Here is a 27,593-nt window from a genome sequence, read left to right on the forward strand (position 1 = left end):
CACACACACACACACACACACACACACACACACACACACACACACACACTCACACTCACACTCACACTCTATCTTCCTGACGCAGATGCATATGTGTACACACACGCGCGTGCCCGCACGTATGCATCTAAATCTACGGGGCGTATTTGTATTAGCAGATACATTCTATTTTGTTCAAAAAGCACACAATTTATAGACAGTCAGTCAATATGACATTTTATAAATTCCTACTTTAGAAGTAAAACCCAGTCTGACTCCAAACTAAAACACAAACAGATTCTAAACAAGGCCTCCCACCTAACATGCATTGTCTGACCTAAAATGTCACTTCTTTACACTGATAAAACCTTTAGTTTTCTCAAGACAGTAACTTGAAAGGAATTTGGGGATTTACATATACATATTAATTAATTAAAACCTTCGTACTGATTAAAAATTTAACAGCATCTTAGGTTTGTTTAATACATCCTCATCAGTTGTGTGACCCTTTGATCTTTTACTTATAAATTCCATGTTCTGTGTGCTTCTTTCTCACTTCACTTGGTGAAGAGGCTATACTCCGAAAGCTTGTGTTTTCAAATAAACCTGTTAGACTACAACCTGTTGTCGTGCGATTTCCAACCTTGTCCACCCCAATCCAACACCAATATTTCCAAATAAAGATGAATAAATCACCAGAACCTGATTTGGTGTATTCCAGAATTTTGTGGGAATCTAGGTGAGTGATTGCTGGGCCCCTTGCTGAGATATTTGTAGCATTGATTGCCAAGAGTGAGGTGGCAGAAGACTGGAGGTTAGCTATTGTGGTGTGACTACTTAAGAAACTTGGTAAGGAAAAGCCAGGAAACTATAGACTGCTAAGTCTGATATCTGGTGGGCAAGTGGTTGGAGGGATTCTGAGGGGCAGGATTTACATGTATTTGGAAAGGCAAGGACTGATTAGGGATAGTCCAAGGGGCTTTGTTTGTGGGATATCATGCCTTAATAAGTTGATTGATTATTTCAAAGAAGATTCATGAAGGCCGAATGGTGGACGTTGTCCAAATGGACCTCAGCAAGACATTTGCTAAAGTTCCGCAAAGGGTTAAACTGGTTAGTAAGGTTAGATCACTGGAATCCAGAGAGAACTAGCCACTTGCATATCAAATTGGCTTGAAGGTAGAATACAGAGGGTGATGGTGGAGGGTTGTTTTTCGGACTGGAGGCCTGTGACCAGTGATGCTCTCTGAGCATTGGTGCTGGGTCTACTGCTTTTTGTCATTTACCCAAATGATTTGGATGTGAATATAAGAGGTAAGGTTAGTAAGTTTGCAGATGACACCAAAATTGTTGATGTAATAGACAGGGAAGAAGGTTATTGCAGAGTACCATATGACCTTGATCAGATGGGCTGAAGGACCAAGGAATGGCTGATGAAATTTAATTTTGATAAATGTGAGGTCCTGCATTTTGGAAGGGCAAATTAGGGCAGGACTTGTACAAATAATGGGAAGATCCCAGGGAGTGTTGCGGAACGAAGAGACCTTGGGTTACGGGTTCATAGATCTTTGAACATAGAGGTGCAGGTAGGCAGGGTGGTGAGGAAAATGTTTTGTATGCTTGCCTTTATTGGTTAGTGCATTGTGTACAGGAATTGGGTTATCGTGTTGAGGCTACAGGACTTTGTTTAGGCCACTTTTGCAATATTAAATTAAATTCTGGTCTCCCTGCTATAGAAAAGATTTTGTTAAACTTGAAAGAATTCAGAAAAGATTTACAAGGACATTGCTGCATTCAAAGGTTTGAGCTATAAGGAGAGGCTGAATAGGCTGGAGCTATTTTCCCAGAAGTGTCGGAGGCTGAGGGTGACCTTATAGAAGTTTATGAAATCATGAGGGGCATGAATTGGGTGAATAGCCAAGGTCTTTTCCCCAGGGTAGGGGACTCCAAAACTATAGGGCATAGGTTTAAGGTGAGAGGGGAAAGATTTAAAAGGGTCCTAAAGGGCAACTTTTTCATTTGAGGATGGTGTGTGTGTGGAATGAGCTGCCAGAGAAACTGGTGGAGGCTAGTACAATTACAACATTTAAAAGGCATCTGGATGAATACATGAATAGGAAGGGTTTAGAGGGATATGGATCAAATTCTGGCAAATGGGACAAGATTAATTTAGGATATCTGGTCAGCATAGCTGAGTTACACCATCTGTTTCCATGCTGTGCAACTCTTTGACTCTATGAAGTTACAGTGTTATTAAAAGATGTGAAACTAGCTGGGTCAAGCATCAAGAAATTGACACCTCCTGTTTTAATTTAGATCTGTAGGATAAGTTGTACATGTTAGACATGAAAGATTACCTGCAACTATACAGCTTGCAAAGACGATGGAGACAGACTCAGGAATATAAAAATAAATCATATTTCTATAACTGCTGACCAGAGCAAGTAAATTATTAGGAACAGTGAGGATTGGGTGACTCTCTCCCTTTCCTCAAAAGCCAGCATCAGTGATAAAACAAATTGGAAAACCATCTAGAGAATTCAATGTTTGCACAATTTTTTCTATTGCTGAAGATGCAAGACATCAACTAAACAGCTGTGGTCTCAGGAACTGCAGGGGTACAATGTGGCAGCTAACTAACATCTTCTCAGATGGGAACGGGCATTAAATGCTGACTTTTCCAATGATTTGTAAATCTTGTGATTGGTATTTTACAACAGTCCTTCTTTCAAAACTGATATCATACCTTCTTTAACAAGCTGACCCTAAATATCCCTGCTCTTCCCAATTGCTGTCCAGTAATAACCTCCACTCTCAAGACTTGTTACTAACTCCAATTTCACCAATTTCAATTTGAACCTGTCAGTGAGATTCTATATGACTCAAAATGTAGAATTTTGTCTAAAATCTTCACCCTTTCTGTGCTTGACCAACCATTATATTTATATCCCATGTCCCCTGTGTGGCCTACCTACATGATACCACTGTCTGATGGTTTGACTCCTCTATGTGTCAATATAATCAATGCATCATTAGCAATCACTGTGAACTCCACTGCAGTTGGTCTCCTCCTATTCATTGCTTGCTTGCTGCCTCTTGGAAAGATATTCATGACAAGAGAAGGAATCAGAAAGCCAAAATTGTGTGTTATGTTTTTATTGCTTTGCACGGGATTTGAATACATTCCGAGATCAGAAGGATGGAGTCATGAAGTTCAGTAATACTCAGCTTCTCCCATATTTGTCTCAACTCTAAATTATTATATTATTCCATTACTAGTCCAATAACAAGTCATGGACAAGAGAAAACTCCCAGTATTAGTTCATGAATTCTACACATACTGGTTCCAAGATTCATCTGTTATAGGCCATGCTGTAACTTAGGTGGGAAATTCTCTGCCTGGAGCAGTCAACTCAAAGAACCTATAGCAGCTTTCTCAGTACAAATTACTGGGTTGGCTCTATGGCACAGTGTCTCATAGCTCCAGAGACTTAGGTTTGATTCCAGCCTTGGGCTGTCGTATGTGTGGAGTTTGCACGTTCTCTCTGTGTCTTTGTGGGTTTCCTCCAGGTGCTCTGGTTTCCCTCTACAGTCCATGGATGTGCATGGTAAGTGGAATAGCCATGTTAAACAAGAGGTTAAAGAGATTAGGTGGAGCCATGGGCCTGCATGGAACGCTGTTTGGAAGGTCAGTGCAGATATGATGGGCCAAATGACCTCTTTCTGTACTGCAGGGATTCTATGATTGTAAACTTTGGCACTGGTTTGTGTGCACAAATCTGATGGGAAAAAAAATGGGTTTGCATCATTTGATAACCTGCTCTCAAACAACTATTACTGAAATGAATTAAGATCTTTGCTGGCTGATTTCATAGATTACATGTCAGACAAAGATGAGTTATTTTCAATACAGCTCAGAATTGATATCAATTGGAATGTTTATAATATCACTTGAGGGAATATACCAATAAGCAAGTAATCATAGGTTGAACATTTGGCCAGCAGCCAATGCACACAGTTTACAACAAGTCGTGAGAGTGTGGCAAAACTTTTATTATGAATCTGTTTGTTGAGATATCCTGTAATAAAGCTTCAAATAAACAGAACCTGCAAGTGGTTTACCTGGTATGAGATTGGTATATTTGTACTAAGCAAACATGGCAAACCCGAAAAGAATGTACTGTCTGAAAGGTAGATGTGAGCAGATCCAACAGTGCCTTTCAAAAGGGAACTAAATAAATACTGAAAAAGGTGGCAGAGCTTGACAGTGCAACAAGTTAGAGATCTTTCAAAGAACTGCCAGCATGACAGCAATGGGCTGAATGGTCTCCAGCTGCACGATTTCACTCTGATAATTAACCATGTAGAACAGGGCAGGCCGTATCTTCATTTCTGCTCTGTGTTTACTTTGCTGAAGACTTGAAAAGGAGATGCCAAAATTCAGCCCTGCACCTTGTTGTCTCGGATTCTCCAGCATCTGCAGTTCCTACTATCTCTGATTCAATTTTAACCCCACTGCGAAGCCTCTTCTAAGGATGCCTAACCTGAAGAAGTTACCCTCCTCCCTCCGGAATCCCTCTTCTATCCGCCTCCCACTCTCTCCCTATTTATTTCAAAACCCCCTTCCCCTCCCCCTTTTCTGATGAAGGGTCTAGGCCCGAAACGTCAGCCTCTCTGCTCCTATGATGCTGCTTGGCCTGCTGTGTTCATCCAGCCCTGCACCTTGTTGTTTCGGATTCTCCAGCATCTGCAGTTCCTACTATCTCTCCTTAGTTCATTCACCTGTTTCCTGCTCCTTATCCCCACCTAATGGCTTTGTTTCTTCATAACAAGAGGAGGAATCAAAAAGCTGTAGCCTCGGTTGATTTTAATCTCTTTGTAAAAGATCTGAATACAATCTAAGGCTACATGAGGAGTAACTTATTAGGCACAAGTTGATGCATAGGAAAGTCTAGATTTTAGAGGGTTTCTTGGCCATTTTACAAAATATGAAACAAATTGTTAAACTTTTATAAGAGTGAACAGTGAGTGCAGTCTCTGCAGAAGTTTGCAACTAACACTGTTTGATTATTTCTACAATGCCCTGTTGTTGCTTGTATTTTCATTTGCCTTGAAGCACATATTTGATGTTGACATGTTCAGGCCTGCTTTCTATTGTAACCACTGCCATGGCTGCAATTTGAAAATAACATTTTAGAACCAAGCAAACAAAAGGACAGTCAAGAATCACAGGGTCTGGTTTCCACATTCAGCAAACAGGTGACGCCAGGAGGTTTCTTGTCGATGTGTTTAGAATTCTTACAGATGCTGAAAATTACTCAAAATTTTGCAATGTCATAAATCTGAGAATACATTCTCCGTTCACCATTTCAGCTGAGGTGTCCACAAGGACAGGTTAAATGTTTACCTCTATAGAGGAACATTTCAAAATACTCATGAGGGGCATTGATAGGGTGAATAGCCAAGGTCTTTTCCCAAGATAAATAAGTCCAAAACTAGATAGACTTAAGAAGAGAGGGGAAAAATTTAAAAGGGGCCTAAGGGGCAATTTTTCAGGCAGAGGGTGGTGCATACATGGAAATGAGAGAGTGCCAGAGAAAGTGGTAGAAGTGGCGCAATTACAACATTTAAAAGGCATCTAGGTATATGAATAGGAAGTGTTTAGAGGGATATGGACCAATGCTAGAAAATGAGACTAGATTAATTTAAGATATCTGGTTGGCATGTATAAAGGCGTTGTTTCTGTGCTGTACAACTCTACGACTATAACAACCATTACTTGTGAGTCAGGCTGTGATGTAACTGACTGACAGGCACTCACTGTCCTGTAATTCAGAGGCTTTATAGCTGAAGAATCAAAGCCATATGTAATTTTCAGGTAAAGTGTGTGTTCAGTCATAAGAGATAGTGCAGAAATCAATTCGAATTTTAAATTTCTACATTCTGCCCGTATTTTATATAATACTTCAATTTTACATTGTTAGCATTATATTGCAAAGTTTAACACTTTTTGGAAGTTAGAGTTGGGTAGAGTAAAAAGAGTTTCTTTTTTCAGTGGTTAATGGTCAATTTGGTCAACCATGTCAAAAGCTGCAGAGAATCAGCAGATACAGAAGTGGGGATCTATTAGTACTACTAGTGATTGGACGATGTGATTACAATGTGACAAGTTTACCTAGATAGTTACCATTGTAAAGAAGACGTTGGAATTTATATTGGAAAAATTAAATAGAAGTGACACAAAAATCTAATAACAGGAACTGCACGTACATGTAAGCTTTTAAAAATATATTGTAGATTACTTATTAAATCTGTGCATTTTCCTTAATGGATAAAGAAGCAGTTTTACTAATGCAAGGAATATTCTGTTTTGCTTGTATTCTAACAGATTTCCCGCCACAGTTTGATGAAAGTGATCAAGCTGAGATGATGTCATTTCGAAGTGAGCCCTACATCAAGCACTATATCCCGGCAATGCCTTTATGTAGCTTTCCACATGGGTCCACTTCTCTCCCCCCATCATTGAAAAGCAACAGCTCCATCGTATCCCTTCCATACAGGTCAGTTTTCGGTGTTGTAGAAATAAAAAAAAATTGTGTTGAGGAGAGACCAAGGTCCATACTGTTCATCTTCTACCACTGTGGTGGTTGTTATGATAATGTGGGTAGATGTTTCTTAATCACTGCAGTTAATCTTGATCAATTAATTGGCAACAGACTCATTGAAGACAGAAATGATGGAATATTCTTGGATGAGTGCATTGAAAATGCTCAATGTACTCAACATAATCTAGAACAATGTCACCTGCTTAATTTGCACTCCAAACACCACCTTCAACATTCATTTACTTTGTCACAGTTGCAGCAGCGTGTCCTGTTCACAAGATGCACTATAGTAACACACCAAGTGTCTTTCAACAGCACCTTCCAAACCCATGGCCTTTATCGCCTAGAAGGAGAAAGGGCAGCACATGCTATGGAGTATCACCACCTGCATGTTCCCCTTCAGTTTACACATCATCCTGACTTGGAGCTATATTGTTTATCCTTCAAATGCAACTCCCTTACTACCAGAACTGAGAATGCACTTACATCATATGGAATACAGCATTTCAATATTGCCGATCCACCTCAAACCTTCTCAAGGGCGATTCCGGATGGTCAATAAAATCTGGCAATGTCAGCAGTGCCCAAATCTCTTGAAAGAATTTTAAGAAAGCTTAACTTGTATTTATAAGATGCGTTAACATAGTAAAATGTCCCAGAGTTGATTCACAGTAGCATTATCAAACGAAGTTAAATATTTGGGGATATTTGGTGGGTGACGTCAAAGAAGTAGGTTTTAAGTAGTATTTTAAAGGAGAAAACAGAGAGATATATGTTGAGTCTTAGGGAGGTAATTCCAGAATTTAGGAACACAGCCAATGGCGAAACAATTAAATCATAAATAATCAGGAGGCTGGAATCGGAGGAGCACAAATGTCTCGGAGGACTGTAGGACCTGTAACAGTGGACATAATTATGGACATAAGGAGGCAAGAGACTATAGACAAATTTGAAAATGAAGAAAAGCATCTTAATACTCAGATGTTCAACCAGGGGCCAATGTAGCCAGTGGGCAGAGGGATGATGGATGAACTAAACTTGATGAATAGGGGTCTGGGCAGGGACTTGTTGGAGGGCAAGACTAGAGGCAACAAACACACTAAAAGATGAGCGTTTCATCCACAAATGACCCACAGCATGGGCGAAGTAGTGAAATATAAAGGCCGGAGCATAGTATGGATATACAATCAGATTCTCACCTCATGATCAGAAATGAAACCAGGATTGCAAACAATCTGGTTCAGTTTTAGACAGTTGGCAAGGAGAAGATAAATTTGGTGATTAGATGATAGAATTTGTGATGGAGTTCCCAATATATAGTTGGAGTAACTTTAACTTTATCTTCATCTAACACAGGATGTCAAACAACAGTGTGGTAATTTAGAGGTGGAAGAGTTGTCAAGAGACCTGGTGCTGACTTGGAGCTGTTGGGGTCAGTTAGCTAGGTGGCTAGTCTGTGATGCAGAGCAATGTAAACAGCACAGGTTCAGTTCCTGCACTAGCTGAGGTTACTGTGGAAGTTGTGCCTTTTCTACCTCACCTGAGCTTTGGTGACCTTCAGGTTAAACTCACCACTAGCTGTAATGAGAAAGCAGCCCTAAGGACCTCTCGGACTACGTCAAATTCATAGGGTCATATGTCATGGAAACAGATCCTTAGTCCCACCTCCGTGCGCTTGGCCCATTTCCCTCCAAACACTTCTTATTCATGTACTTATCTGAATGCCTTTTAAACGTTGTAACAGCACCCGCATCCACCACTTCCTGTGGAAGTTTGTTCCACACATGAACCACTCCCTGTGTTAAAAAAATTGCCCCTTGTGTCTTTTTAAAATTTTTCTTTTCTCACCTTAAAAATATGCCCCCTAGTCTTGAAATCCCCAACCTTAGGCAAAAAACACCTGTCATTTACCTTATCTTGACCCCTCATGATTTTACTTGGCTTGAAACTGACATTACCAATGTAATAGTGCTAATTAAAACCATTGTATATGGAGTGTATCACTAGGAAGCAGCTTGGGGTAAGAAATAGGGGAGTCTTAATTGTATCTTAAGGGAGCACTGGAGGTATTGCAGGTGATACTCTGGTGACATGTGTAAGAATGGTACCAGGTGTTTGCATTCCATACAGCTGCACAATGGTCGATTTGGTCAACCATGTCAAAAGCTGCAAAGAGATAATGTGGGAGCCAGAAGAGAAATTCGGTGATCACCAGTTGCACAGAATAGGGTTCAAGGATCAGTCTCAATGTCAAGATGGGGTTGCAGAGTGTGAGTGCAAACAGAAGAGAGAAAACTATGGGCTCAGGACAGGGGCAGGGTGTGCCTTGGAGGAGACAGGCTTTGTTGGCTAAGAAAAATGTGGGATGTAGCCGAAGCAGTCAATTCGATGGTCTTGATCTTGGAAATGATTAAACCCTATATGTGGTGGAAAATTTGGGAACTGTGACCTAGAATTTCACATCTGAATGATGAGACCTTGAGGTATCTCCAACCTTGGACCTTGGAGCTCATTTCCATGAAGAAAAGAGATTGAGTCATTATGTCATTTAGGCAAATTAGGGAGGCAGTGACTGAAGCATGCTGCAATTGATAGTTAGAGACATGTGCAGACACTCCAGCCATACTCCAGGACCTTGCATCCTAAATGCCCATGGAATTCACTGCCTCCGTGAACAATGCTTATGTTATTGCTGTTAGCACAGGTTACTGCTAAGCTGGCCATACAGCAGGTCATTTTTTGTTTTCCTCAAAATGAATGGTGGACCCAACAGAACTTTAATGAATCTGGGATGAATTAATTGACACTCACTATCTCAGTTTCCAACAAGGGGCTCACCTGACTTTCAGGCACACCCTAAGCCTTTTGGGGGAATCTCTTGACATTGGGATCTGCCAGGAACAGGGGAGCTCAGTATCACCATGCAGGATGTTTCAGTCTTTCCACCCAGTTAGGAGTTTGAACCTCACAGCATATGCACAATAGCTAGATTGCCTGATCAAGGGGATGTCCATTTGCAGAGTGAGTCATTCTCATCCTGAGACTGAGGGGACAGTGTGTAGGAGAAGCTCCTGGTACTCTGGCCGTTCGGGAGAGGGAGTGGTGGTTAACCTGTGAGTCTGCATAAAAGTACTCCTTGAGAGATTTGACCGGAGTAATCAAAATCATAAAAGTCTCCAGACAGAGTGAATAAAGAAAAACTATCACTGATGGAAGGACTGAGAATAAGTGGGCACACGTTTAAGGAAACTGGCAAAAGTAGCAATGGAGACATGAGGAAGTTTATTTTCATGCCGTGAGTGGTTAAGATCTGGAATGGGCTGCCTGAGAGTATGGTGGAAATGGGTTCAATTGAGACATTCAAGAAGTAAATTAGATTATTTGAAAGAAGTAGAATATACAGGATCACAGGGAGAAGGTGGGGGAATGGTTTCAGGTGAATACACAGGATTGCAGGGAGAAGGTGGGGGAATGGTTCTAGCTCAATTGCTAATTTCTCCTCACTCATTGTTACCACTAAGTGCGGATCAGTTCTTCTTCTTTCAGCATCCTCTGTTGGCCATGACAGATGTTTAATGGTCTTTTTAGCACTCAACTATACCCCTCATCAATAAAAATGTGGTCAACTTTTTCAACTGAAACAATTAAGGAGCCAATTACAAGGATTTTTGAATAATAATCAAATCAATTTTATTAGAACAAGGGAAGAAATGCTTGCAGAAGAGCCAGCAGAATAATTAAGGCCAGTGTTCAGGTTATAAATATTTATAAGGAATCCAGACCAAAGGAAAGAAAGCATGTCCAGTGTAGAACAAGCAGCTCTCTAACTACAAGAAGTTGAATTACTTTGTGCACAAGTATGTAGCTTGAAGGAAACAAAACGATCCTATAAGAATGGCAGCTGCTTTTAGCTAAATGACTGCAGATACAATAGTATCTGGTTTAAGGTGGATTAAAAGCTTCTGACTATTGGAATGATGAAAGCAGAAGGTGCGCATTAAATGAACATGAAGTAGCAGATAGATGGCATTGCTTTGTGGAAGATTGTGAACTTCTCAGACCTTTGCAAAGTGACGCGGGATAATCACCCTGTAATGAAGCTCTCACAGGTAAAGTTGAGATCATATGATAGAATGACTGTCAGCCCCAGAGGACAAATGGAGCGGAGAGCCCAGCGAAATGTGAAAAATTAAAATCTGGAGTTTCAGACAGTTTAGACGTTCATCTGAGCTTGGAATGGTAGCAGTGCATGTGCCAGAAGGGATTTGCAGCACCTAGTAAACCACACTACGCTATTGACTGCCAACCAGAAGAGGTTATAAAGATGGCTTTTTTCAGGTTGTAGATGTCTTCCTGGTGAAAATCCATCAAAGCGGATGAGAGTGGGAGACCAACTTCGCATCTGCTGAGGAGAGTTCCAGCTGCCCTCAATCCAGCCCAAAAGACAAGATAGAAGAGGTCAAAAAGAAGGGCTTGATCAAGAAAGTGATAATTCCTACCAACTGAATTAGCAGTATGGAAGAGGACTGGAAACCTGGCAACATGCATAGATCCAAACAATTTCAGTAAAGCTTTGAGGTGATCTCCCTACTTCACATCAACCGTTGAATAAATGTTGCCAGAACAAAAATTCTTTTATTACTCCGAAAGTGAAGGATGGTTACTGGCAAGTGGAGCTGGGTGAAAGCAACAATTTTCTAATTAAATTCTGAATGCCATTCAGGAGCACAGATGGTTTTGCATGTTGTTTGGCATTTCCATTGCTCTGGAAGAGTATCAATGCAAGGAAACATGAGATAGTCAATGATCTTCCTAGAGGGGATGATTTGATTGATGATCTGCCAGTCTATGGATGTGGAAAAACAATGAAGAAATCATCACAGACTTTCATCACATTATAATGTCTTGGCTAGAGATAGCTTGGCAGCTAAGCCTGAAGCCGAACAAGAAAAAAGATAAAATTGAATATGCCTGAGGTCAAGTACATTGCTATCTGTTGGCAGCAAAAAGACTTCATCTGGATCCTGACAATCTGCAGCAGAAATGCAACAACCAACAGATAGAAAAATGAAGCAATGACTCATTGGATTTGTGAACTTTCTAACAAATCTCTTGTCTAATTTATCATCAGAATGTGAACCTCTATGCAAGCTCACTTGTAAGGATATGCAGTGGCATTGAATCAAAAAGCAATTTTTACTAGAATCAAACAACAGTTACCTTAGCAACTGCACTTGGAATGGGACTAGCACTCCCTGGAGGAGGAATTTCAGTCCTGGAATGAACAGGTATCAGATGAACTGCAAACACCAACTCATACATGTGCTATTGAAAGATCTGAATGTTATGGAGATTACGGATGACATATAAGTGCTGGAACAGACATATGTGGCACTGACTGGAATAAACACGCAGTGTTTGTTCATAATTTGTACATCTCTTTATATTGGGTAATTGTAACTGTAAAGGAGGCTGTTTGGGTAAATGCTTATGTAAGGACACTGTAAATGTGTCACTTGCTACAGTCATGTAACCTTTGTTATAAGTTGCTTGCACTTTAGAATGAACTGCCATTAAAAAGATTACATGAAACAATTTGATAGTTCTTGCAGTGTTTGTTGGACCATGTTGTATGTAAGTTGGCTGCTGCAATTCCCATGAAACGACAACAATACACTTCAAAAAGTTTTTAATTAACTGTGATATCTTTCCTGAAATCCTGAGGTCACCAAAGCACAAGTTTTTCTTTCAATGAAAAGGTCACCAACATGTTTTTGTCCTTAAACGTCAGGATTATACCTGCCAGCTTTTGTTTGGGTCAGAAATTTAAACTTGTCACTTGATACTTAAAATTCTCACCTTGATGTTTACTTACGGTACAGGTAGATGATGTATTTGTTTTCATTTGTGTATTGGTGAATTTGTTTCCACTTTATCTCAGTTAACTCTGACAAGAAAAAGAAACAAGCTACAAAGCCAATAAAAATAGAGCTGTATTTTTGCAGGGCTGATTATTGGATGCGGACATGCAATGTTGCACACTCTTAGGGATGGAAACCGAAAGAACTGCAGTGCCGTAAATCAGAAACAAAAACAAAAATTGCTGGAAGAGCTCACCAGGTCTGGCAGCTTCTGTGGAGAGAAATCACAGTTAATGTTTAGGGTCAAGTGAACCTTGCAGTCCTGAGGAAGGGTCATTGGGCCTGAAATATTAACTCTGATTTCTCTCCAAAGATGCTGCCAGACCTGTTGAGCTTTTTCAGCAATTTTTGTTTTGATTTGCTTAGGGAAGGAAATCTGTGGTTCCTTGCTGGATTTGACCTGTATGTAAATCCAAATTCATAGCAATGTTATTGGCTCATAATTGCTCCCTGAAATGGCCTTGCCTAATTGTCGACTTGCATTGTATGTTGTGACTGCATAGGATTTCTACACCCCAGCAACTCCTCAGAAAATTGAAACTTCCATTGGGCCATTGCCCAGCCTCTGGAACACTCTGAAAAACTGCCCAGCTCTGAGTTACTGTTAGAAACTTTGAAGGTTTTGCCTTACTTAAGATTTGGTCAGGGAATGTTAGAGAAATTAAAACTTGCTCCATTCCTTGGGTAACTATTCAGCAGAGCCCTCACCCAACAAAAAGCACACAATTTATAGACAGGTCAGTCAATATAGCGTTTAATAAATTCCTACTTTATAAATAAAACCAGTCTGACTCTAAACTAAAACACAAACAGATTCTAAACAAGGTCTTGCACCTAACATGCATTTTCTGACCTAAATTTCACCTCTTCCTTACACTAAAACCTTCAGGATCATGACTTGAAAGGAATTCGGAGATTTACATATGCATTTTAATCAATCAAAACCTTCTGATTGACTAAAGATTTAACAGCATCTTAAATTTGTTTAGTACATCCTCATCAGTGGTGAACCTTTGATCTTTTACTTTTAAAATCTTTGTCTGATACTACCTCTCTCACTAACACCTGAAGAAGGACTGAGGCTTCGAAAGCTTGTGTTTTCAAATAAACCTGTTGGACTATAACCTGGTGTTATGTCATCTCTGACCTTGTCCACCCCAGTCCAACACCAGCACCTCCACATCATGGTCAACAAAACTCTCTCATTGACGCCTGATGGCAGCCACTCGCTGGATGCAAAACAATCCCCATCCAACCTGACCCCTGACTCCCAGTTGACAGTCTACTTACCCATCCTACCCCAACCCTAATCCTCATCCCAAGTCATCCCACAGACACCCACCTGTGCACCTGATCTGACCTGACTATATCCCTCCTGACCCAACTGCTAACTTCCTGTCCCACCTACTACCCCAACAATGAGCCTTGCAATTGACCCACAGAGACAACTCCCAACTTCCAAGTCCCACTCCTACCAAAAGCCACCTGGGTAACTCACCTGGCTCCTCACCTTCCCAGCACCCTAAACTCCCCTATCCCAGTCCTCACCTTCCCAACACCCTAAACTCCCCTATCCCAGTCCTCACCTTCCCAACACCCTAAACTCCCCTACCCCAGTCCTCATCTACCCAACACCCTAAACTCCCCTACCCCAGTCCTCACCTCCTCTGCACCCTAAACTCTCCTACCCCAGTCCTCATCTACCCAACACCCTAAACTCCCCTACCCCAGTCCTCACCTTCCCAACACCCTAAACTCCCCTATCCCAGTCCTCACCTTCCCAACACCCTAAACTCCCCTACCCCAGTCCTCACCTACCCAACACCCTAAACTTCCCCACCCCAGTCCCCACCTACCCAACACCCTGGCCCCAATGACTGGTTATCCTACCTCTTGGCCAACCTGTCATCCCATGCACCTATACCCCTCATTCAGTAGGCACATTGCCCCTCACCAACCTGTGCCCTACCTCTCACTCAACCCTCCCTACCTGGCACCCTAATTCTCTCACCTCCCTGGCATCGGTACCACCTCATCAACCTGCTATCTTATATCCCCATTCACTTGCCCTCTTAGCCCCCTATCCCTGATACCCTAGCCCCTTTCTTACTTGGCACACATAAGTGATCTCAGTCTTGTCAAGTGGCTTCATGACTTTTAAACCACAGAATATGGCAGCTATTGCTGCCAAAGGGGATTAACCTCAGCATCAATCCATTCTGCCGTTGTCTGTGTAATTTGCTGGCCTGCTTCCATTATTAAGGCATCTGACTTGGATTTTAAGCCAGAACACTCCTGTAAAGGTTACTGGGCAACTTTTAGTCTTTCTGGATTGGAAATAGGGATTCCAATTCAAATCCGAAAAGTTTGGGCATTGTATTTGTGATGTTGGCACCATTGTACAGAATAGACTTTTACCTCACACCTCACTGACCTGCTTGGTGCAGTTTGTAGCTTCCACCCTCTGAGTCCTAAGTTTCTGGACTCAAAAATCAAGGCTAACAGAACTGAAGGTGAATTCTAGATACACTGATAGAAGTCCTATTTTCTGGATGAAATGTTATGCTGAGGACCCTAACTCTAACTGTAGCCCTAACCTAGCTGATAGGGAGGTATAAAAGAATATCTACATATCTCACTATTTGAATCCTGACCCATATTTACCTCTCAAATTGCCATCACAAAGTCTGATAATCTGGTCATTATCCCATTACTCATTGTGGGAATGAGTTTTGCTGAGTTCAAATTGAATGCTGCATTTCTTGAATTACCATCATCATATAAACCCTACAGCGTGGAAACAGGCCATTCACTCTCTCTGTGGAGTTTGCACATTCTCCCTGCGTCAGCGTGGGTTTTATCAAGTTGCTTCGGTTCCTCCAACAGTCCAAAGATGTGCACGTTAGGTGGATTGGCCATGGGACTTGCAGAGTTAAAGCGATAGCATAGGGAGATGAGTCTGGGTGGAATGCTCTTCAGAGAGTCGATGTGGACTTGTTGGGCTGAATGGCCTGTTTCCAAACTGTAGGGATTCTATGATCTACACCGACCCTTTGAAGATCATCCCACCCAGACCCACCCCTTACCCTATCCTTGTAACTCTCATTTCCCATGGCTAACCCACCTAGCCTGCATATCCCTGGATATTACGGGTAATTTAGCATAGCCAATCCACCTAACCTGCACATCTTTAGGAAACCAGAGCACCTAGCAAAGACCCATACAGACACGGGGGAGTTTTCATTCTCCACACAGACATTTGCCTGAGGCTGGAATCAAACCTGGGTCCCTGGCACTGTGAGTTAGCAGTGCTAACCTCTGAACCACCATGTCGTCCTAACCCTGACCACTCTTAAAAAAGATACTTGATATGGTTGCAAAGTGCTTTGAGACATTTAGTGCTCAAGACAAGTGCAATATAAATGCAAGACGTATTTGCTTGTTTCAAAACATTGCCAGATTTTTTTTCTTCTTTTTTCATTTAGGTAATGTACATGATTGGGAAGGCCAGTATCTGTTGCCCACGCCTAATTTCCCTTGAGTAGCTTGCCAGGCCATTACAGCAGAGAATTAAGAGTCAAACACATTGCTGATGATCTGGTGTTGCACGTAGACCAGTCTAGTTCAAGATGGCAGATGGCCCTCACTAAAAAGCATTAAGTATTACAAAAGTTGTTAACAGTATCATATTATTGGTGCTAATATTCAATTCCAGATTCATGAAATTCCAGGATGTTGAGATTTGAACCCATGTTCTGAGGGACACTATTACTGTGACATTACTATTACTCCACCATTGAAATAATTCCACTAAGGCCAGAATACTGTCACCAAGTCACCCTTCATTTAAACATGCATTGTACATGATACTGATCCTGTTAGCTCCATATCAGCTCCTAGAGTGCACAGAACCACTGACATTCCTTTTTCCGTCTGTCAGCCAGGGCTCCTTGATTGGACTGGGTTAACAGCCCCAATCAGGGAACTCATATTCTATGAGGTCCACCTGTCTGACTTTGTTCCAATCACTACAACCATCTCCCAATAGTAAAATTATTATAATTGCTGCTTGGAAGCAGTAATAAAATGACCTGCAAATTATGGTTGTGAATTTTGTGAAGCGGTTACTACACTGCAGCTGCATGACTAAACTTGGAGCTGGATCGAGCCAGCTGTTCACATACTTTCTGCTGCCTTACAAGTTAGCCATTGAACCACAACAGTGCTGTACAGTTGAGACCTATATGAACAGAGCAAGCAACAGTGTTTTCCATAATAAATTAGATTGAGATTATAACCTTGATTATCCCAAAGCCTGAACCAGGAAATTCATTTAAGAACAGTGAATTCAAGGTTAAATAATATAGAAAAAGCAAAAGGAAAGAGGGAAAGAGATGGGATTAGTAGAGAGGGAAAGAAAAGAGACAGAAATGTAATTGTTTTATACCTAAATGTCTAACAATAGTTAATTTTTTTAAGTGATGAGAGCATAAATGTTAATCGCCAGTGTTACAGGGATTGTTCTGGCAACATTTCACATTTGTCACACTATTAAAATAGGACTTCAATTGGAACTTAGCAGTCATAACATATGTTGGTGAGTTCATTTGGTGTGTATGATGTAAAAACAGGAGAGTCACAGTGTTTGGGAGATTATGGAACGGCGGCTCAGTGGTCAGCACTGCTGCCTTGCAGCACCAGGTACCTGGGTTCGATTCCACCCTCAGGCAACTGCCTGTGTGGAGTTTGCATATTCTCCCTGTCACTGTATGAGTTTCTCCAGATGCTCCAGTTTCCTCCCATAGTCCAAAGATATACAGGTTAGGTGGATTGGCCATACTAAATTGTCCCATGATGTGCAGGCTGGGTGGATTAGCCATGGGAAATGCAGGGTTACAGGGATAGGGTAGGGGGTGGGTCGGGGTGGGTCCGGGTGGGATGCTCTTTGGAGGGTTGGTGTGGACTCAATGAGCCAAATGGCCTGCTTCTACACTGTATAGATTCTATTGGAGTAGGGAACCAGATGGTGTGCTGAATATTCAAAGGCACAAATGAACAAGGAACAAGAGTAGGCCACTCAACTCTTCAAACTTGCTCTGCCATTCAATAAAATCATGGCTGATCTGATTTTAACCATGAATCTAAACTCCTGCATTTCTTTCATCCTCTTGGTAATCAAGAATCTATCTACCTCCTCCTTAAAAATATTTAAAAATTCTTCATACACTGCCTTTTGAGGAAGAAAATTCCAAGTACTTAGAATTCTGTTAGAGAAATAATGTTTTCTTATCTGTATCTTAAATGGGTGACCCATTATTTTAAGCTATTTCTAGATTTTTCCACAAAAGGAAACAAGCTTTCAACAGCGCTTGGGTCAAATCCCCTCAGGATCTTTAATGTTCCAATGAAGTCACCTCTGACTCTTCTAAACTCCAGAGGATACAGGCCTGGACTGCCTAGACTTTCTTTCTAAGGCAATCCACTCATTCTATGCCTGATACGACCTCTATCACTAACACCTGTAGGAGGAGTGAGGCTCTGAAAGCTTGTGTTTTCAAATAAACCTGTTGGACTATAACCTGGAGCCGTGTGATTTCTGACCTTGTCCATCCCCGTCCAATACCGGCACCTCCAGTTATTCCAGATATTAGTCTAATAAACCTTCTCTAATAGTTTCCATTGTAATAACACCCTTCTATAAGTGCAATGTCAAGTAGTGTAAACATTATTCAAGATCCGATTTCACCACTACCTTGTGTAACTGAAGCATAACCTCCCTCCTCTTGCATCTTGTGCCCCTCACAATAAAACATAACATTTTGGTACAAAAGGTAAAGTCACATGATATCAGAAGTCAGCTGGCAAGATGGATAAAGAACTGGCTTAGTCATAGGAGACCAAGGGTAGCGGTGGAAGGACACTTTTCAGAGTGGAGGTTTGTGACTAGTGATGTTCCACAGGGATCACTGCTGGGACCTCTGCTGTTCTACATTATGAGTTGGAGGAAAATAAAGCTGGTCTAATTAGTAAATTTGCAGACAATACAAATATTTGTGGACTTGTGGATGTTGAGAAGGATTGTTAGAGGATACGGCAGGATATAGATCAGTTGGAGGCAAGGGCCAAAAAATGGCAGATGGAGTTTAATCCGGACAAATATGAGGTAATGCATTTTGGAAGGTCAATTACAGGTGGAAATTATACTGTGAATGGCAAACCTTTTGGAGCATTGATATGCGGAGGGATCCGGGTGTGCAGGCCCACAGATCACTGAAGATGGCAGAGCAAGTAGATTAGGGAGTAAAAAAGGTCTGTGGCATTCTTGACTTCATTGGAAGGGGCATTGAGTATAAAGAGTGACAGGTTTTGAGTAGCTTTATAGAATTTCAGTTAGGCCAGACTTGGAATATTGCGTACTGTTCTGGTCACCGCTCTACCAGAAGGATGTAGATGCTTTGGAGAGGGTACAGAAAAGGTTTACCAGGATGTTGTCTGGTATGCAGGATTTTATCTATGAAGAAAGGTTTTCTGAAGAAGGGTCTAGGCCCAAAACGTCAGCTTTCCTGCTCCTCTGATGCTACTTGGCCTGCTGTGTTCATCGAGCTCTACACCTTGTTATCTCAGATTCTCCAGCATCTGCAGTTCTTACTATCTCGGATAGACTGGGTTTGTTTTCACTGGAATGCAGGAGGTTGAGGGACGACATGATAGAAGTTTTATAAGATTGTGAATGGCACGGAAAGTATGAAGCTTTTTCCCGGGGTGGAGGAATCAATACGGGACGCAGGTTTAAGGTGTGAGGGGAAAAGTTTAAAAGAGATGTGTGAGGGGAAGTTTTTCGCACAAAAGTTGGTGAGTGCCTGGAATGCGTTGCTAGAGGAGGTAGTGGAAGCAGGCACAATAGCAGCATTCAAGAAATACCTGGACAAATATATGAATAGGAAGGTAGTAGAGGGATATGGATCCTGTAGGTAAAGACAGTTTTAGTATGGAAGGGCAAAATGTGTTGGTGCAGGCTTGATGGGCGTGTTCCTGTGCTATATTGTTCTTTGTTCCTTTGTCTTTATTAGCTTTCCTGATTACTTGTTGTATCTGCATGCTAACCTTCTGATTCATGCACTAGAACATCCAGATCTCTGCATCTCAGAGCACTGTAACCTCTCATCATTTAGATAATATGCTTCTTTATTCTTTCTGCCAAAACGGACAATTTCATGCTTTCCCACATTGTACCCTATTTACCAGATCTTTGTTAACTCAGCTAACTTATCGATATCTCTTCACAATTCACTTTTTTACCTCTCTTTTTGCAATCTGTAAATTTACCTCTCGTATTTTTGGTTTCTTTCTCCAAATCATTTAATAGAAATGTCTATTAGCCACACAGGCAACTTCCTGACTTCTTCTTGTGGCTGCTGGGCATTTCTGCCCAATTTGCATGTAAGTAATAGAGTGCTGTTACCTTTGCCATTGTTTCTATTGTAAAATCTGGCCCTGAGTGAGAACTACAGTGAACAGGTGCTCTCAAAGCCTCCCAGAGTTTAATTCTTCTGTTTATGTCAAATTGAGTTCAGTTCAATTGCTAAGTCATCTGGAACAAAACACCAGGTATGGTAATAATAATGGAATGTACAAAATCAGCTCTGATTGAAAGGGTAACTTCAGGCTAATAAACAACTGGTGACCAGTGAAATTGCCCTCTCCTCTTCAGTGATATTTGCAACATTTGTTCTAATTGCAGGGGCTTGCTATTAATAGAGTGTGATTTTGTGTTTTACATCCTCTCTGTGAGTGTGCTTATGCTGTCTGAACTCAGCACACTTGCTGCCATATCAACAACAGCAATTCTACTCACTTTGTCTCTGCAGGTTCAGCTAATAAGGCTGAGTTTCAGGAAATCCCCTGCAGCAATCTGGCAGAACAGAGTTGGCTGTATATCCAACCTTTAGCGTTATTCTGATATAAGATACTTCACGAAGGAGCACTGCACCAATGTCTCATGATGGCAATGCGCATTCAGTGCTTTCAATAAAAAAGGTCAAAACAACAACAATGGATCACTTGTACATACCAATATATACTACACTCTGCCACAACCACTTCCAAAACATAGAAACTAGGGCAGGAACAGGGCATTTTCCCCTTCAAGCCTGCTCCATCGCTCAATACAATCATGGCTGATGTTCTTGAGTAGATCTGTAGCTCGGGTTGTGGATATTGTGGTTGGTTGTCTCACCAAGCTGGTTTGTTGTTCCGCAGACGTTTCATTACCCTGCTGTGTAACATCACCAGTGCAGTCTCCGATGAAGCACCGTTGTGTTTTCCTGCCTGGTATTTAAACTCTGGGGACCAGATGGGAAAACACAACAGCGCTTATCGGAGACTGCACTGATGATGTTACCCAGCAGGGTAATGAAACATCTGCGGAACAACGAACCAGCTTGGCGAGACAACCAACCACAGCATGGCTGATCCTCTATCTCAATGCTATGTTCTCACTTTCCCCCATATGCCTTGATGTCTTTAAAGTCTAAATATTTAGCTATCTCGTTCTTGAATATGTTCAGTGATTGTGGAAGTGATTTATACCGTTTGCATAAAAAAATTCCTCATCTTCGTCCTAAATGATCTACACCCATATCCCAAGACTGTGACCCCTGGTTCTAGACTCCCCCACCAGGGGAAACATCCTCCCTATATCTAGTCTGTCCAGACCTGTTAGACTTCTATATGTTTCAATGAGATCCCCTCTCATCCTTCTAAACTCTGGTGAATACTGCCCAGTTGAACTAACGTCTCCTTACAGGACAGTCCTGGCATCCCCGGTATCAGCCCAGTGAACCTCCCTCTGTGGCAAGTTTATCCTTTGCTAGGTAAGGAGACCAAAACTGTTCACAGTGCTCTGGGTGCAGTCTCACCAATATCTTGTATAACTTCCATAAGACATCCCCACTTCTGAACTCAAATCCTCTTCCAATGAAGGCAGGTATTTTTGAGGATCTGAGGATGAGTCACTCGACCCAGAACATTAACACTGATTTCTCTTCACAGATGCTGCCAGACCTGCTGAGCTTTTCTGGCATTTTCTGTTTTTGTTTCTGATTTACAGAATCCGCAGTTCTTTCGGCTTTTAAGGTCAATATATCATTTGCCTTCCTAATTACTTGTTGCACCTTCCCTTCTACTTGCAGTAACTGGTGTTCAAGAACACCCAGATCTATGTTATTTAGTCTGGATCATATTGTGTGACTGTACTGTTACTTTTAGTTTCTGTGTCAATGACTGAATTCCATTTTGCTCATACTTCCCTCAGGATATATGTAGTACGTTATTTTTCCGTTCTTCTTTAGGTATATTCCATACACCATTCTCTGACCAGCAGGATTGCCAGTATATTTTCCCAGATCCATGCTCACCTTTGTGACAACAAAATGTGTGTCAATATGTGCAAGAGGCATGCACATTTTGAGGGTATGCATTTGGGGGCTGTGTATGTGCTTTTATGTGAGTGTAGGATATCAGCCGAGGTCAAAATTACCTTCAATGTCTCCAGTTGGTAACTATTCCATGCTGAGTCCTAACCCTCGACATAGCACATCCAAAAACAACCAACTGCATAATCTAGACGCCTGGCATAGCTAAAACATGGTTCCATTTTGTCTTCTTCTCTCACAGATATAAGGCTGATCTCGGAAATGATCGACCCCTGAAAGCATATGCACCTCGCTCTGTCTTAGATATACAGATTGGACACAGAGTTAAAGTTATATTGCCAAGTGGCAAAATTGGAGCAGGTCTGGTGAAGTATATCGGTGGTTTGCCTATGGTGCCCGAAATCTGCTTTGGAGTGGAACTGGATTTTCCTGAAAATGGTCTACGTAATGGAGTGTTTGCAGGACACTGTTATTTTTCCTGGTAAGTTTGTAAGATATGAGCTATGTAAATATGGAAACATTTCTAATTTGGGATTACTGTTTTCTTTCCGCTTTGTATGTCTTAATAAATATCTCTGTAAATTTCATTTTTTTTTCAATTTTCTATACCTTCGGAGTTGTGGACCCTCCCGAGTACTGTCAGCCAACAGTTTGTACAATTTTGTGGACAAATTGTATTGAAATGTCTTCCTCCTTATGCTTAAGGGGCTTGGTTTGGTAGACTCCACAAGCATTGGAAAGTCTCTGCACAATCCTACAGGGAGAATCACAAACTTTCTTCAGAAACAGCAAGGAGTAATGCCTTGCCCACTGGTAGGTTCCAACGGACATAAAGTTACTAAAAGTTTACAAGCAAAGTTTACAAAATTATAAGAAGCATGAATAGAATAGATCGTCAGAGTCTTTTTCCCAGGGTAGAAGTGTCAATAATGAGGGTGCATAAGTTTGAGGTAAAAGGGCTAAGTTTAAAGGAGATGTGAGTGGCAAATTTTTTACGTAGAGGGTGGTAAGTGCCTGGAATGTGCTGCCAGAGGACGAGGTGTTGGAAGCGGATACAGTAACAATAGTAAAGAGGCATCTTGACAGATATATGACTAGGCTGGGAATAAAGGAATACAGACCACATAGAGACAGAAGGTTTTTGTTGAGAAAGGTATCGTGAGTTGGCACAGTCTTGGTTGGCTGAAGGGCCCGTTCCTGTACTGTTCTTTGATCTAAGTTCTTTGTACTCCGCCAGTTGCATCAGGTTGCTGTTTTAATTTTTGTAAAGCAAATAATTAATTGCGTGCATGTTAGGACAGCCCAGTTAATTACAACAGGTATAGGAAGAAGACATATCAGGATTGATTACCAATCCATATCCTTATGGTAACAGAAAATGATTCATGACTACCTAATAGATGACTGCAGGTACAGAATTCTGTGTTCCAGTGGTCAGCATGCAAAGATCTACTCTGGTTCAAACCATGTACATGATCCATTGTTAGACTCAAACACAAGTTACAGAATGGTGTCCCTGGCACTGGATAAACTCATCAGAGAGAGTTTCAATAATGTTCTATCATATTACTGCTGTTGTACCTGAAATATTAATATAGACAATGCATGTAACTTAAATGCACACATCCTTCAGAACACTTAAAGTTAGATGTCCATTGGGGGTTTGAATCTTCCTTTGGTATCACTGCATATATATTCAGTACACGAACACTAAAACAACATGTTTGATAATAACAATTATGAGGTTTCTGCATTCTTTGAGTGCGTAGAGGATCATTGAATGCCTGATCCAATGCTTCTGGCAACTCCAACCTCGATTCTGAAGAAAGATTCTTGCTATCAAAATTATTTCTGAAAGTGAAAGAACCCTTTCCTTTATTAACAAAGATTCCTGTGTTAGAAGAAGTCATTTTGAGCTCTTGCCACCCTTGCAATCTTTTGTTTGTTTACTAGTTCTGCTGTAACTCTTAACTGATTGAAAGCTTGAAGTCCTCAGATTGATGTACATTTGGATATCCATGATAATGTACCCATGGGCCAGACGTCACCAGGCTGCGATGTCTCCCTCTAATGACTTTCACTGTTTCTACTAGCTTTCCACTGACTTTATGCTGAAGTTGAAGTGGAACATCAGGAGAAGTTCATGGCCCTGATGTTTTATTTCATGTACTCCCTTTGCTTTGAAAATTTCTCTTTTCTCTTTTCTTTCTTCCCTGAAATAATGAAGTAGGATCTCATTCCGGTGTGATTCTAGAGAGAGAATTCCAGCATTCATAGTCATTCTTGGACCAGTGTTCACCCCACTGCTAGATTAGCACCCACCCAGCAGGTCTTAACAAATACCAGTAAGGTTGAGAAACCCTACAGAATTGTTCCCATACCTTTGGCTGAGTTTGAATGCAGCACTTTCACTGCCTTACTCCTGATGGACCTGCAACTTATAAATTGATTGATGCACATGAGACTCCCATACTGAGAAAAAAGAGGAGAACTCGCACACTGCACCTTATTGATTACATAGTGTCTGAAGCAGCTGAAACACTGAATTTAAAGAAATAATTAGCATCATAGCTAATTTCCCTTTTTGAGCAGGCAGTCAGATTGCTGAGTGTGTTGAAAGTAGAGGCTGGGCAGACTCAAAATCAGAGGCAGTTGGTGGTTGATTGTTAAGATGGCAAGAGGGAATATTGGCTCAGGACAGGGAGTTACTTGGTTGCCAGTAATGGTTTGGGGAAAAAACTGACAGGAGGCATTCAGGGCTTTGGTTGCCCTGAGGAACAGCTTCCACCTTGATCGTGTACATGTAGGATTTGTGAAGCTCCCCTTGCCAATGGATGAGGCTATCAATTTTCCATGATGATTTCATCCTTTCCTACATCTTCGAGTTCAGGAGTGTACTTGCCTAACTTACTGTCAACATTGTTTCCCTTCTCTCAAGTCAGATTATTGGTGATAGACCTTCCCAAGAAAACAGTTGAGGGCAAATGAGCCAGTATAAAATGACCAAATACAGAGCGCAGATAGGGAAGGGAAGAGGAGGTGGTGAGTTTTTAGATTGGAGAATATGACAGTGGGCATGAAATGATGTCCTTATTGCCAGCTGCACCAAAACTAGCAGAGTTTCTGATGGCAGTGTCTCTTTTCCTCTTGTGAGACCTTGTGGCAATCAAATCCATGTTTAGTCGGTGACTAGGGAGCCCTGGCTGAGCTAAAACAAGAGCTCAGACCCTCCAATCTCCAGGTCATCAGAGACAAGATGCATATCAGGACTCTGCAGAAATCACGACATGCTGACTCCATCTGGATTGTCTGGAAAAATTTTAAATTCTGATGAGAAATTCCACTGCTCCCTGGAACTCTCTGCAAAAGTCTTTGATTCTAGGTTAGAGCGGGAGACTAAGACAAAACCGATATACTTACCAGCAATAGTTATCTAGGAAATATTACATGGTTTAAACCTAGTGCAACGAATGGATAACAGCATTACTGACTTCTGGATCACTTGTAATGACTCCCACCTGATACCTGACAACCTTCTCAACTCCCAACAATCCCTCCAAACCTTCGACTACTCCCCAACCCAACCTGATTATCCCTCTTCACCCAACTGCTCCTCAGCAAGCCAAGCAGACCAGCCCCCAACCTGCCGACAACTCCTAACCTGACATAACTAGACTGGATCCACATAACCAGCTAGCCACCTTGCCCACTTCAGTCACCTGCTACAATGCCCACCAGCCAGTTTAGTAATTCAGTAACATTCATCCACTCTCCACCATTCACACTGGAAACGTATGCCACCTAGTGTCTGTAAAAAGGAGTCTATGCTGGTTCTCCTTGCTGCTCTCCACATGAAGGGGTCTGCTCTAAAGGGGTCCTTTTGGCTGCTGTATCAGAAACCAGTTAAATGTAGCCACATTAAGTATGCAGTTTTCTGATTGATCAGTCCTAGACGCGATGGTTCCAAAGCACGCTGGGCTAGTTGGGTCATTGTGTTGGAAGCCTGAGTGACCAAGGTCAAGATGCCCCTTTAAAGGCAGCAGCTGGTCACATTTTGGGGCAATATAGAGTGCTCCATTTGCATGAGAGCATCAATGTCAAGTTTCCTCAAAGCACAGTATCCATGCAGATAATGTTAGCAGTTAGGAAGCAGAGGGTTGTCTGCACAAGCAGGATGGAGATCTGATTTAAGAGACAACTGCTTTCTGAGGAATCTCCTTACAGGAACCATCTCATTCACATCCCTGTATTTTCAACCAATCCGTTTCCATGGAGGAATTATGTAGAAATTACAACTCAGAAATAGATCCTTTGGTCAAAGCCGTCTGTGTTGGTACTTTTCACTCACATGAATAGAAATTAAATCCTGCATGGTTCCTACATAACTTTATCCCCTTTATCAATGTATTAATTTTATTAGTTTTCCTTTATGAGGCGTGCAGATTAAGAAGTACCCGTCTTTCTGAAGTTTCTGCCAAATGAGAATGAAACATTTTTAACTGTCCTTTGCATTCACTCTCAGGAAGAAACAAATTCATGCAAGTTTAGTTATGGATCAGCCTGGTGTGACAGAGAGTGTCAATTTATGAGCAGAGAAACATAAAACATTTACAGCACAAAAAGAGGGCGTTCGGTCACTAATGAGCTGTTCCGTCTAACCCCATTTTCTAGTTCTTGATCTGTAACCTTGCAGGTTAGGACACCTCAAGTGCACCATCACCATATCCTTTGTTGTTTCCAATATGTGGAAATCTATTAATCTCAGTCTCAAATGCTCAATGATAAGCCTCCACTGAAGATTCCAAAGATTCACCACTGTCTGAGTGAAGAAATTTCACCTTAGTGGTTAATGGTCTGCTCGTTATTATGAAGCTGTGTCACCTGGTTCTTAGTAGGGGAGACATCTTCCCTGCCACTCTGTCAATTCTTGAAAGAATTCTGCATGTTTGAATGTGATCATCTATCATTCTTCTAAACCCTAGAGAATATAGGCCCAGACTGTTTAATCTTTCTGCATAGGACAATCCTTCATTTGGAGAATCTTCCTCTGTGTCAAGTATATCTTTCCTCCTGTAAGGGAGATCAAAAATGCACCCAGTACTCCAGGAGTGGTCTGTATACAACTTCAGTAAGATAACATTACCCAAAAATCTCTTGTCATGAAGGCCGACATTTCATTTGCCTTCTTAATTGTTTGCTGTAGCTCAGCCTTAATACTCAACCCCTCATCCCAGGCACCAATTTGGTGAAGCTTCACTGCATTGGCTCCATTGCAAGTGTATTCTCACAGAGTTAAACTTCACATCACTATGGAAGCATCATCAAAGCTGAGAATCAGCAGACCCTTCAGCCTGACTTGTTTCCCTCTCTAGATTTTTAAACTAAATTACCAATTTAAAATGTCATTTTTTTTAAAGAAACACACTGAATTTAGAATGATTCAAAATTTTGTTTTTATGACCTTTATTCTATATTTGTTATTTTTTGGCTCCTGTGTTTATTTTGTCTTCCATTAACACAATGTCCAGTCACCTCTCTTTCACTTTCTAATCAACCTCCCTAACTTTCCTTTATGATGGTTTTCCCTATCTCCTCTCTCCATTTTTCTGTTGCAGTTCTTCGACGCTCAGCTTATTTATCACTGTGACCTTGAA

The 27,593-nt window shown here is 41.4% G+C and overlaps 1 protein-coding gene across 2 annotated transcripts in view; it reads left to right on the top strand.

The window, feature by feature from the left end:
- The window catches only part of LOC109935746 (CAP-Gly domain-containing linker protein 4), a 65,485-nt gene that overhangs the window by 33,324 nt on the left and 4,568 nt on the right, over positions 1-27,593 (top strand). For both annotated transcript variants that reach the window (XM_048613258.1, XM_020534383.2), the window contains exons 4-5: positions 6,368-6,539; positions 22,181-22,420. In XM_048613258.1, the coding sequence (XP_048469215.1) occupies positions 6,368-6,539; positions 22,181-22,420 (412 nt within the window). The remainder of the gene's footprint in view (positions 1-6,367; positions 6,540-22,180; positions 22,421-27,593) is intronic.

This window comes from Rhincodon typus, chromosome 27, assembly GCF_021869965.1.
Source record: "Rhincodon typus isolate 14 chromosome 27, sRhiTyp1.1, whole genome shotgun sequence".
Taxonomy (NCBI): Eukaryota; Metazoa; Chordata; class Chondrichthyes; order Orectolobiformes; family Rhincodontidae; genus Rhincodon; species Rhincodon typus.